The sequence below is a fragment of the Psittacula echo genome (assembly GCF_963264785.1).
Source record: "Psittacula echo genome assembly, chromosome: 16".
Taxonomy (NCBI): Eukaryota; Metazoa; Chordata; class Aves; order Psittaciformes; family Psittacidae; genus Psittacula; species Psittacula echo.
This window is the reverse complement of record NC_137752.1, coordinates 211,403-224,811: the sequence shown is the minus strand read 5'-3', so window position 1 is coordinate 224,811 and position 13,409 is coordinate 211,403. Positions and strand designations below refer to the sequence as shown.

The 13,409-nt window shown below is 52.6% G+C and overlaps 1 protein-coding gene across 4 annotated transcripts in view; it reads left to right on the top strand.

Annotated features, from left to right (window-relative positions):
* The first annotated feature begins 1,584 nt into the window (after positions 1-1,584).
* RALGDS (ral guanine nucleotide dissociation stimulator) overlaps positions 1,585-13,409 on the top strand; it is a 54,682-nt gene continuing 42,857 nt past the window's right edge. For 3 of the 4 annotated variants that reach the window (XM_080630906.1, XM_080630904.1, XM_080630903.1), the window contains exon 1: positions 13,241-13,372. In XM_080630906.1, coding sequence (XP_080487032.1) covers positions 13,250-13,372 — 123 coding nt within the window. In that variant the 5' untranslated portion in view covers positions 13,241-13,249. Of the gene's footprint in view, positions 1,748-13,240; positions 13,373-13,409 lie in introns of those variants that run through there. The other variant, XM_080630905.1, reaches the window with a different exon arrangement.

Genomic DNA, 13,409 nt, shown 5'->3' with positions numbered 1-13,409 from the left:
TTGTGTTGCCTGACATTACTGATCAGAAATATTATTCTGAACCACTTTGATATGGTATAAAAGGGTAGTTATGAGAGGATTGGCCTTGTCAAACCTCCGTGGCAGAACTGTGGCCAGGATCATGGAGATGAGATTGTCCTGGAGCAGACATGGATGAGGAAGGATAAGAACATCAGTTACACATTCCCTGAATTAAACCAGCATGGGGAATATGTGTCTGGCTGGGTTAATACAGCTAAAGCACCATGGTGGTGGAAAGGAGCTGGAAGGCTGTGAGCTCCCTGCCAGAATGGCTGGTTTTACTATCCTGCCCTTTGTCTTAACCTGTTTAGCCTGTGGCTTTCTGAGGAAGGAGCTGTCTCTCTTTGTCTGCACAGGGACTAGTCTTGGTTGCTCACTAGTGAATGAGATGCACAGAATGAGTTTCTTTCTCAGTGGGGATTTGCTTTAATCTCAAAGGGCAGCTCTGAGCACCTGGGTTACTATTTTCTCACTTGAATTGCCCCTGCTGTGCCTTGCCTCACTACCCCAGCAAGTATGTGGGATCCCCAGAGGTGAACCACACAGAGAGCAACAGCTGCTGTGCAGGTAGAGTGACCATGACAGTGACAGCACTTCCAGGGACAGCAGGAACTGGAAAAGGATTTTACAGGAGCAGTTGCACATTACTCATACCAAATCCCCCATCCTGCAGCTCTGCTCCACATGTAGGTCCATAAAATCAAATCATCCAGGAAAGCACTGCCAGCAAAACACATGGGAGGGGTGACTTTTAGATGTCTGCCTACCTACCCATCTCCCTTCTTTCTCTAAGCATAAGAGTAATGCTGTACTGACTTGCCTTGTCTTGTTCTAGATTTAGATTAAATACAGAAGCCCCCAATGTCTCTGTTTCATGTAAGACCAGTATAAAGTCATAGGAATAGCCAGACAGATTTAACCAGAAGTCTCTGCTGCTTGCATGCCCTCCTCACCCCCCTGCCCCTGCTGAACCTTTAGTTAATTTAAAGGAAGTCTGATAAGAAATTGCTTTTTAAAAGTGCTTCATTCTGGGTTTTTGTTTTGCTGGTTTGGTTTTGGTTTTCTTTCACTGCAGCGAGACCTTTTGAAGTATGTATTTTCCCACTGTCCAGCACTGATACCGTTATTATAACTACACGATGTTGCTCTTCGGCAAGGTCCAATGCTACGGCGCTCCCGTGGGTGCCGGCGCGGGGGGTGGTACCCCGGACCGGGAGCATCGCACCGGCTGCGTGCATTCGGCCACGAAGAGTGACGCGGCCTCCTCTCGGCTCCTGCTTCTCCTGACATCACTGCAACGGCGCAACGTCGACCTCGTAAAGCGGAAAGTCCGGGACCGCTGCTCGCAGCTCCGCTGTTCCCAGGGCAACCCCGCACCGAAACCCCCCGCAGCTTCTTCCCGGGATCCCCCCGCGCCCCTTTCTCGCGCACTGGAACGCGTTCCCCCCCCCGCAGCTCCCGCGGGCCCCGAGTCTGGCCCCGCCCCCGGCCTCGCCGTCCCGCCCCGCCCTGCCCTCGCCGCTCCGGAGGGAGCTCGGCGCTGGCGCTGGCGCGGGGGGTGGAGGCTCCCGGGGGCGGTGGAGCTTCATGGCCGGCGCGGTGCGGCTCCGATCGCCGAGCAGCGCGGGAAGCCGGTGACCTGGCCCCGCGGGACCCCGGAGCGGGGCCCGGCGGCTCTCCCCCGCGGCGGGGCTATGCGCGGGGCATCATGATGATTGACACTCAGGTGAGTTGCGCGCTTCCCCCGGCGGCTCCGTTCCCCCGGAGCTCTCTCGCGGTGTCCCCGAGCTCCCGGCTCCGGTGCGCAGCGGCGTGGGCGGCCGAGCTCGGTCCCCTTCAGCGCCCAGCGAGGGGGGGCTCGCGGTGGGTGCTTAATTGCGTGTGCGGCGCTCTGGCGCGGTGGGCTCCTGGGTAGCCGCAGGTGCCTGTCTGTTGCTGCCGGCTGCGGCAGAGGGGGACACCGTAGGCGCAGCAGTCCCGGCCCGGGTGTACAGCGAGAGCTTTGGCCGGGGAGAGGCTGAATCTTTTGGAGGAGGGAATCTGTTCTTGTTTTGTTTTGGTTTTTCTCCTTTCACTTTCCGGCTGCACAGTGGATAAGTGCTGCCGGTAGAAGCGGGGATGAAGGGTTGGAAGTGAAAGCAAGACAGTCTGGGACAGGGTCTGGCTGGCAGTGCGATTCTGCAGCCGTTGCTGAGCTGTGTGGCTGCTGGCAGGCTGCAAAGCTGCATGTTATGCCATCAGGCCAGGGCCTCAGCTCTTCAGGCAGCACCTAAGCCAAGTGACACCTAAAGGTCCCTTGTCGCTGCCTGTGTGTTTATGAGGCTAAATGAAGCTCAACTTAGCTAAGGTGGACAAAAGCTCTATGCTCACAAATCCACTGGAGCTTTGGGGGCAGGTTGAAGCAAAGGTATAAAATATGGGGTCTTATCAGAATGGGGTGCTCTGTTTGGTCGTGATGCTCTTCTGACTTTATACTTCCTATTCCTCTTCTCATGTTCCCCTCACAACACCAACCCTGGGAAGGGAAGGGGAATCTGTGCTGCTGCCCTTGTGGGGGTGGTGAGAAGGTAAGTGGGCAGCGATGGCTCCTGGGAACCCAAGAATGAGTAAAGGGAACGGCTGATGTTGTGGTGGAAAAGTGGGCAGAGATTCATTTTTTGGACTGGAAAATATGCGTACCAGAGCCACCTCCTGCACCCATTGGGTCTGTTTGGTCTGGAACTCATTTGCCTTGATCCAGCCCTATAAACAAAAGCTGAATTAGCTCTGTTGGGAGTGTGTGAGGCAGGAGCCAGCATGCATGTGAGCTAGATTGTGGCATGTCCCTTTGGAAACCAAAATACTGGGGTTTGGATCCTGACCCTGCCAGAGGTCAAGAATAAGAGTGCTCTGTCAGCATGGCTGTTCACTGGGAGAATAATTTTGCTAGGCGATCCAGAAAACTACAGGTGTAAAGGTGTCCAGAAAAACAATGTCCAGAGCTCAGTCTCCCTTCCATGTTGGGAATGCATGTTGCATTCCTATGGGGAGCTTTGTATTAAAGTCTCCACTTTAGCCTTCTCGTCACTTTTTATACTCGCTCCTGTTTTATATCTGGATAAGCTAAGGCATGTAGAGGTTTTTGTTACAAGGCTGGAATCTTTAATGGCAGGTGTTATGGTGGAGAGCACAGGTTAGAAGCCTGAATCCTGCTTGAAGAGAGTGGCCACTTTGCTTTAAGGGATGCAGTTCATCCAAGTCACGTCACTTGTGACTATCAGTTAAAAGGAATTTCCAGCTGCACCCACAGCCGCACCCTGCCACAGGCACCCTGCCTCACCACTCTACAGCTACGTTTTTCATGTCTCTCAAATGTTGCTCTCCCTGGTTGCTAAGGGAAAGACCTACACAAAGAACTGGGAAAACTCAGTGCTGCAAAGTAAATAAGCGGAGCAAACAAGCTTTTTTTCATCTCTGATCTAATTGCTGCAGGTGTGTTGTTCATGGTGTCATGACATCTGAAAGCAAAGGTTCGTGTGCAATGGTAAATTTCAGCCTTTCAAACCAAAGCCTGACTGAGAGCTGGGTCAGAAGGTGGCTTCCATCCTAAACCAAGCTCTCTTCCTTCCTGGCTGTTGGGGCTGGAGAAGGGAGCAGATGGCAGACAAGCAGGCTCGAGGCTGGCTGAGGGCAGGGCTCAGGGTGCCCGAGTGCAGGCGATCTCTGTCATCTGCTCGGAGGCAGGGAAGGGAGCTGGGTCTGAAGCGACTCCAGTGGCTAGGAGTTAACTCTCAGTGGTGCCCTGCCACGTGTAGGAGGGTGTGAGCTGGCAACAAGTGACAGCAAGCAAGGGTCCAGCTGGCAGCAGGCCTGTGAGGAAGCAGGTAAAGAGATGAAAAGTCCCTCCTCAGCGTGGTTCAGCTGCTCCATCTGGAGCTCCCACTCATGCATGTGTGCCTGCAGATAGTACTGATCAGATGTGAACAGAGGATGCAGTGACTGCTGCAGGATCCAGAATAAATCTCTGGGATACAGTAGTGATTGATTTTATCCAGTAGCTCAGTGCAGTTTATTATTATCTTTGGGGTCAGTTTGCTTTGAGATGACTCTGCATGTGAAGAAAGAAGGGGCTTTTCAGAACAGGGCAGATTTAGATTAGATATAAGGAAGAAGCTCTTCCCTGTGAGGGTGCTGAGGCGCTGGCACAGGGTGCCCAGGGAAGCTGTGGCTGCCCCATCCCTGGTAGTGTTCACGGCCAGGTTGGATGGGGCTCAGAGCAACCTGCTCTAGTGGAAGGTGTTGGACCTGGCTGAGCTTTAAGGTCCCTTCCAACCCAAACCATTCCATGGATCTGTCTCGGGGAGGATGCCAGCCTGCTATCCAGGTGGTGTATGCAGAGAAACTGCTTCACCTGCCACCAAAGTGCTGTCACTTGTGGAGCAGGGCTGGCAAACTGGCAACTACACACAGCCTCTGGGGCTGGAGGTGCAGAGAAACTGCAGCTGGCTCCCTCAGATTGACACTGCTCTACCAGTTGTCCCACTGCCTGGAGTTTCCCTGGGATAACAGGGTGACATGGTACATATGGGAGTGCATGGTATGTAGTGACAGGATCTGGGATTTCTCTCCAAAGGAGATGCTTGGGAGCGTGTCAGCTAGCTTACCAAGGCTTTGTGAATGTTAGGGACTGTTTGCCTCTTCTCCTATTCCCTTGCCTGTAGAGAGGCTGGAAGATGTGCTTCACCTGCAGGGTGCTGATGGAGAAGAGGGGTTGCTTGTCTGCTTTTGCCAAGGGAACTTGTCTGCTTCTTCCTCCATCTCCCTCACACACTATGGTCCCTAAATGGGCTCTGGGGTGCTCTTTTTCTGCTCTGCTTTCCCCCATCCTGTTGTCCTTTGCTCTGCTGTGCAAGCTAGAGGCAGTTCCAGGCAGTGCCCGTAGGGGCTGTCGCAGGCTTCCTTCCTGCTGCAGCAGCGCTGCTGCCGCTCCCGAGGCGTGCTGCTGGCCGGGGATGCGTTTTGCGGGTCGTGATGACCGGTGCAATGCGCTGGGGGGGCAGGCCCGGGTGCGGGGCCGGGCGGGCTGTGCGGCAGGTGGCACTGTTGTTCTCCCTATCAATCACTGCCTCGCTGTATGCCTTCATCAGTGCTGAGAATGAGTGGGAGCGTGGCAGAGGCTCTCTTGGAAAGCGGCGAGCATACCGACCTGAGCTCTGCTGCAGGGAGCAGATCTGCTCAGAGGAGCTTGGTGCTTGTGTCTTGTCTTGCTCACGAAGGAGGAGCTGTGTTTGGCTTCTTGGTGATGAGTAATGTGAGCCAGCTCCATCCTTGGAGACCTAAGGTCCAATCCCAAAGCCACCATGGGCCTGCTGTGACACCTCAGCCAGATCAGTCACTGTGTCCCTCCTATAAAAAAACCAGCCCTGATCTACAGCTCCCTTTTGTGCTTGTTCCCACTGCCACCAGTCAACCCATCCCCCAGCTCTCTCTAGCACTTGGTAGACAAGAGGCAAATACATGACCTTTCCATCAGCAGTGACTGGGAGAGGTGCCTTTGCTGCTTTTCAGGCTGCCCTAGCTGTGCTGTCAGGGTTGGTAGAGCTTTATTTAAATCCATGAATGGGGCAGTGTGGGTGGACGTGCTGTGTTGCTGCCCCTGTGGCTGGAGCAGTGCTGCGGTTTGCTGTGCCTGAGGCTGGCCCCAGCTGCTGTGGGATCCAGTGGCACTGGCAGAGCCTGCAGACGTTAGGACGTTTTCCTGCTGGGACTGTCCAAGCCCAGCCTGTGTGACCTGCAGTGAGGGTTCATCCATCTGTTCTCCTTGGGGATTTTAATTTTAAATTATTTGATTTCTTGGGGACCTTTTGGCTCCCAAGTCACCTGGATGAACCCCTGTGTGTTCACCTCTGTTACCACCAGCCAGTGATCTTGGAGAAGGCTCTCTGCTCATACTTGCTTTCTGCACTGATATTTGCCTGCACTGCAAGTTTTGGCTGCTGGTCAAAGGCAATGTTTGTAGACATGTGCTGACGTCAAAGGCAGCTTGGTGGTGGTGCTGGGGGATCACAGACTTCCCTCTCCCTTGAGGCCCAGGAGTGCAGTGGGAGTTCATCCTCTGCAGAGTTACAGCCCCTCGGTCCTCCCGGGTTCGCTGAACTCTGGGATGGCCCCAGGGTCTCCTGCCCTCGTGTGTTCCCTTGAGAGGGTGTAGCTGCAATACAGTGTCCTTCACCACCCTGCCTGGAGAGAGGTGTCAAAGACGGGGGGAAGGAAGAAAAGAGGCAGGGCAATGGGTCTGGTGGGGAAGAGGTTCAGCTGTGCCCTGATAGGTCACTCGCCTGCTGCAGCTCTGAGAGGGTGGAGAAGCTGACCCTTGGTCTGTCATGTTTCTGTGTAGGATCTGAAGAAAATCAGAGAGACTTTAGATGTGGTGCGAGAGCCCTGGGATGAAAAGGCATCCCAGATAAGGCTCCACACTTCCCTGTAGGACCTCGAAAACAAAGAAATGGGAGAATAAATGAGTCACGTGTGTAGATCCTGACTGCTGTAGGCTAACCATTGCTGTTTGGAGGGATTACTTGTGTGGTGGGAGAAGCAGTCCTGGCGTTATCAGAGGAGGGAATGTGCAGCTGGGGTTCAGGTTGCTGGCACAGCCTAGAGGTAATGCTTTGTCCAGGATCCACAATGTGGCCATGTGAGCCTCCTCCCTGAAGGCTCATGCTGGCAGATATTACCCTGCAAACTGTGCCTGGCTTACGCCCTTGCTGGTTTCTCAGGACATCCGCTGTTGCTTTTTATCTTTCCTCCTCCATGTGGTCCCAATCTGTTTCCCACTTCCTTGCTATAAACGCCCTGCCTGGCCTGAAGGCAGGAAGCAAACACTGCAAAGGCCATGTTCAGTGCTGGAGGAGCCTGCCTGGCTCTGTGCGGGCCATTGGTGTGAGATGGGGAGACTGGGGTCATTTCACAGAGCAGCCTGTAGGTCCCTCTGAAATCTTTGGCAGCCACCCTGCCCTGTTCTTTTGGCCCTGCTGCCTCCATCTCACAGCAGGTTTCCCACAGTGTGTTTCCTGCCCGTCCCTCTCGGCACCGTGTCCCATACGGTCATGGCTCTTCCCTCGCCTCCCTGGGGAGGAGATGCCACTGACACGAAAAGCAACAGTGGCAGCTGGGGTGGCACAGCAAGGTCCAGGGCAGGTGAGAGCTTCCTGGTCAGATTGGCTGCTGTTTATATATTTTGCCAAAGCAGTCTATCTTTTGCAAGGAAATGCCTACAAATATGACCAGGTGGTAATTAGGAAGAGATTGAAATGCGGTGATATTTGTCAATATTTCAGGGCTCAAGTCCTGCCAAGTTTTCACGTGTGGGCACCATTTTCCTGGGCAAGGCCTGCTATCTCCTTTGCACTCTGGCCAGTGACCTAGAGCCAACACTTTGTGTTTCTTGGTGTGATTCAACCTGCCTCTGCGGGAGCCACCACTGACATGGCACCAGCCACTGCAGGAGTCGCAGCCCAGCTTTTGGGGAATTTACCAGCACCTCTTGGAGCCGGGCGCTGCATGGAGTGGATCTAACTGCACAGCTCTCCTCTGCACTTCCCAGTGCTGCTTGAAAGGGCGTTTAGTTAATAGGATTGTAAAGCCTTCCTGTTGTTAGGCAGTGAAAATCAATGGTGGGCCTCCAGGGCTGAGTTTCATCCTATTTACAGCACAGGCAGTTGATGGCTGTTCTGTGTATGTGGCAAGAGACCAGTATGGTGCTGGAGGGAGGACATTCCACCTCCTGGGCTGTGTGCTGCTCTGGTGAGGCCTGCTGTAAAGGCAGAGGACACTGCATCAGTGTCCCCAGCCTGGGATCTGTCCCCACCTGGAGAGAGGATGGTTATGGAAACTCTATAAACTGTTGCCATGACAGCTTTGAGCATGGCTCCCTCCTGATGCTCTACCCACTGTGACAGCTCAATATTATCAGCTCCTGTGGGACTGATTTCAACAGGATAAAGTGCTTTCAGCATGGGATGAGGCAGCTGGATCACAAGCAGCAGAGCCCTTTTATCCTGCCAATGCAGGGAAATTGTCTCAGAAGCAGAAATGAGCCACATGGGTACCTGATGGTCCCTCTTCTATGGGAGAGAGGTGGTCTTTGGCCTCGTTTGCATCTTCTTGCAGTGCCATGAGCTACACCTCTGGTCTCTGTTGCTGCAGTGACAGTCTCCATGGAGACTGGTCCAGCACAGCTGCATCACAGGACCGTAAGGGGTGGCCACTGGGAAATGTCCCTGTCCCTCCCCTCTGGGACATGATGGCTCCCAGGGTGCACTCTCCGCCCTCAGGAGGGTGTGAAAATTGAAATCCCCCAAGTGGCAATTGTGTGGAGGAATCCCAAGAAAACTAATTGGTTTCCCCCACTCCCCCTCTAATGCTTGTTGGCTTCACTTGGCATGGATAGTTGCTACTCTGCAACGATTAAAAGGCCGCCCCATGCTTCGCACGGGCTTGATTGTAAATTAATTTTGCATATGTATCTCTTCTGGGGAGCATGGGAATTTATCCGCCTCAGGATGCTGAATGGCAGATGGGCTTTCCAGAGGCCTGAGTTGCAGCATGAGCTGCAGCCACTGTTGGGAATAACTTCGAAGGAACAAGGGTGGCTTTTTCAAATAAATACATCAGAACAAGGGTGCAGTGGGATTTGCAATGGGATTTCTTCTCACGACTCATTTGGGACAAAGCAGATGGATTTCAAATGGGATATACAGAAGCACCCATGAACTTATGTATCAAGATGCATTTGATTTTCACTAAGAAATGGGTATCCTACTGGCTCCTGGTCTCCTCCAAGTCCCACCAGGCATCCGTCTTCTTGTCTGATTCCTGTATCTGCCTCTAAATCTATGCACAGGCTTTCTGTAAATGCCAGATTTCTTCGGGGGATGCTTCAGGTTGGGATATCTGTGTTTTGAAAGCAGGTTTCCCCTTTCTATTACCGAGAACTACTAAAGAGGAAGAACTGTTGGGATTTTCCATTTGCCTTTCACCCATCATGCTGCTTTGTTTCCTCTTTGCCTTTCTATCCGCCTTGCACAGTGAAAATAAATCAGTTGGCTTGTGTTGTTTCAAAACCAAATGGTGCATGTGTAGGATGCCATGACATTTGGACTTGCAGACAACACGTGGAATTGCAATTTCCTTTGAAAAACAAGCTTGCCATTGTTATTTCTGTGGAATTTCTTTAATTTTGTGTAAGTCTTTGCTTGACTGCATCAAGCATTGGAGTCAGCCCTTCTTAGGTGGGCCTTTGTCCTCGTGAATCACTTGGTGTAAGGAACAACCAATGTGGTGGGAGAGGCTGGTCACTGGTTCTTGGATCATTCTGGATGTTTATGCTATTGCAGCTATGCTGGGTACTAAGATCCTCCTATGCATGAGTTTGTCACTGAAACGTGTATCCACCTATGCAAAGATTCAGTCCTGGTCCATCACTGTGTGCCCAAAGTGATGTGCTTGCAGGGTGGTAGAGGCTGTGCATACCTTAAGGAATGGGTGCACTTCCCAGTGCAGCAGTCCATTTCTCCCTGGGGCAGTAAAGCAGTAGGGAGCAGGATGCATACAGCATAGGGATCACAGTTTATTTGCCCTGCCAAAACTTGCTGGAAAACAGTGTTTTTCCAGTAATGGTTGCTAAGCAGTTAGGTTTCATGATGTGCTTTAACTGCTCAGCTGGATCTCCAGGAAACAATAGAGCTCTAGTGCAAAATGAAATGGGGAAGCATCAGTGGCTGTGCTAGGGCTTCCCTGCCTGCCAGAAGTGGCCACTGTGCCAAGGTGATACCAGGGGCAGATTTCTCCTGCACCCTTTGCAGGGCTTCCCTACTCCTTGGGCTTGAATGTGCTGCTGCTGGGCTCCAGCAGTGGGTGCATCTTGTCTGTAAGAATGGCTCTTCTGCTGTCAGTGCAGTGGTGTGTTTAAGCTACTCTGCTGCTGTTGCTGGAGGATCTGAGATTGTAGCACTCATGCCAGGCAGACTGGAGGAGCAGTAGGATGAGGCTGTCATTCAGAAACCTGCATAGGATCATCCTGTCTGGGTTGGTTTGATGCTGGGGAAATCTTTGCTTTGTAATTCTGCAGAAAAACTCTTGATGCAAAATCATTCAAAACCACTTTGCCTGTTTCTGTTGAAGGAATGTTATGTTCCCCAGTGACTTATGCAGGTGTCTGGGGAGACCGGTGGGTGGATGTGTACGAGTTGGCATGAGGAGAAGGTTTTGTGCTGTCTCTGGGACTGTGTGAATACCCACGTCTGACTGGTTACCTTTGGCTGAAGCTTTCCATACACAGCAGCTCTCATGTTCCATCAGCCCCTGTCTGCTGTGTCCCGTTCCTGTTAGCTGGAGGTGGTTCTCCAGTGTGGCTGTTCATTTGTTCAGCCACTGCAGTGCTGCCTGGCGTCTCTCCTGAGACTCTGCACTTGTAGTTTTGCTTTCCTTCGCAATCTGCTTGCATGGCTTGTGACTTTTCCAGAAGGTTCAGGACAGCCCTTTGGTGTCTACAGCTGCCTGCTGGAACGGTGCTGTGTTCTGGGGACCAGCAGAGCAGACTGAGCTACTGCCAGAAGTCTGTGCTCTGGGGCAGCAAACTCTGCTGTCTATCCCTTGCTGTTACCATGAAGTCCAGGGGAGCCCCCGCAGACCCGGGCAGCCGCAGATGATGGGACTGCTACACCTCCACAGCACCTTTGCAGAGACTCCTGTTCCCATGGTAAAGAATAGCTGCTGAACAGGGGGATAAGTGGGTTACTGGGGATGGTACCCCTTGGAGACTCTGACACCGGACTGTGAAATCTGTGTCCTTCTGAGGATGTTGATGCAGTCACTTAGGCCCTTTGGAATGTGAAATCCCATCTGGCCAAGCCCAGCTTGTTACTGGAAGATTGTTATTGGAAAGCCATGTTCTGCCTACCTGCTGTTCTGGGGAGGCGCGTAACCTGAGCTTGGGCTGAGGCAAAGGTTTGAATCATGTTTGCTGGAATCAGAGCTATGGGTTCTGTCCGTGCTGGGGACAGATTTTGTTGCTTATGATAGCATTGTGAAATGTGGGACTGTTCTCCTTGGGAGTGCATGTTGTATTGAGTCACCAAGACACCATCCATGTAGAGGGATACTGACTGGCCATGCCAGGGTGTTTCTTGGGCTGCGGCACTAAGTCTCTGCAATGAAAAGAGCCAGACAGTTGCCAAAATGCTGTCAGCTAGAAGTTGGGAGATGGCCCTGGAAATACTGCTTTGTCCATGTGCTGAGCTGTGATGTCCCCTCTCTTCTCCTGCGAAGCCATTCCCAGGGCTGCTGCAGCTCTGCCCTCCGTGTCATTGCTGCTGCTCATCTCAGCTATACAGTGATTGAAAAATCTGCCTAATTTCCAGTTAAAACATATTTTATGGTGGGTTTAATCCCATCAGGTCTTGTTTCAGGCTTGTACATGAATTCCCATTCCCTCAGGATGTAAACACTGGCTTTTTCACCCTTGCGTTTCTCCCAGGAACGATGGGCTGGACCCTGCTGCAGTCCCACACTCCGCACCAGTGCGCTGGGAAGGTGCCCAGCTCTGCAGGTGTGTGTGAGACCTGTCGAACCCTGGCATCTCAGCCAGCTCTGGCTCCTGGGGTAATGACTCAGCCCCGCTCTGGCTGGGTGCTGAGCAGGGCTGGCCCAGCCCAGCTTACCTAACACCGCAGGAATGCCAGGCTCAGCAGAGCTCCTCGCTCTACTCTGAGACCCGGGCATGCCACACACTGCACTTGTGGCCTCAAGGCAGCAGCTGGTTTTGGGAAAGCCGTGACAGAGCTGCCCTGTCCCAGACCTTTGCCTGGCAAAGGGCAGCCCCAGAGTGGGACCCGCTGCTGTCTGCAGTCATGGGAAACTACCTAAAAATGCCTGCTGAAGAAGGGTCTGTTCACCCTACTTATCATCCCTCCTGGGCCTAGCAAGAAGGGCAGCTCGAAGGACGTAAACTCCTGTTTGTTTGAGGGCAATGAGAACTTTGTATTGACTTGCCCTGGCATTTTGCAGCCCCTGTGTTGGTGCTTAACTGGTCCCAGTGAGTTCCCTTGCTGGGTGTGGCTGGATGAATCCACCAAACTGCTTCTGTCTACTGCTATCTTCGCCCGAGGGATGTCTTCCCCTGTTACTACGCCTGGTCTCTGCAGCTGATGAGGGTGAGAAAATGGCTCACAGACTTGGCCGCAGGTTTACTCTGTTGTGAGAGTTGTAACACCTGTGAGATACACATTGCTCCATGTCTACTCTCTCATCCTACTGCTCCTGTTGGTGTGCATTCTGTAGGAAGATGCCCTTTGTAGCAAAACCACCCCATTTTGTGCCATACTCTTTTTAGCAAAACTGTTTCAGCGTTGCTGTCTCTCTCCGATGGAAAAGTCAGCCAGTGCCATACTCACCTGGGCAAAACTTTCCATGCAGGATTGACCTGCACATCAATATTCACTGTCTTTTAGTGCCACGCTGCACTGCCATAAGGTTCCCAAGCACTCTCTGGATGTGAATTATTTAAGCCTCACTGTGGTCCTTGGAGTACAGGAGGGCGTTGAGCTGAAACTGCCTTGGACAATGGAAAGCAGGGATGGAAGAGAGAAAGAATGAAAAAGGGAGGCTATAGCTCCCATTGGTCATGCTGTCTTTCTCACAGCCTCTCATCCTTCCGGCTCTGCTTGTCTGCCTGCCACAAAAGCCAGAGTGAAATGCTTTAGCTGCTGCAGACACTGTTTGAGCATAATCTGAAATCAACAGCAGGCAGGACCTGTTGTGTCTCTGGGACAATGCATGGGGTTTGCAAGTGCCGTGCATGTAGATGAGGCTGAAAACCTCACGCCAGTGCAAAGCAGCAGATGGAGCCAGCACTAAGCTTGCCCTGAAAGAAAGGAGAGGCTGGAATAAGGCAGTGTGCCGTGGCATGCTTGAAAGGGGCTGCTTCACCAGCGTCGGGAACATTGCTGGCTACATGCACACGCACACACACAGGCGCACTTGCTCACACACGCGCACACACAGCCTCTTGGTGCAGCTCCTCACTGCTCTTTGATTTGCAAGGAAGGAAATAAGACCTCTTAGAGCAGCAGAAGCAGCAGCTGTTGACAAGATGTGCTGACAAAATCAAGCAGGGAGAAATCTCAGATCTGTTTTGCTGCCTGGGCTGGACCTGCTCCTGGAAGAGAAGTGGCAGAGGAGAGAGAGAAGGATGAGCAGCCCCTCCATCCCTGGGAAGATGGAGGCAAAACCTTTGTTCAACGTGCAGAAGGCTCTGGTGCAGCCTGTGCAGATGTGCATGTTGGATATCCCCCTGAGCGTGCAGGATGATGATGTAAGTAGAAGGCAAGTGAGCTGCCAGCCCATTTTAA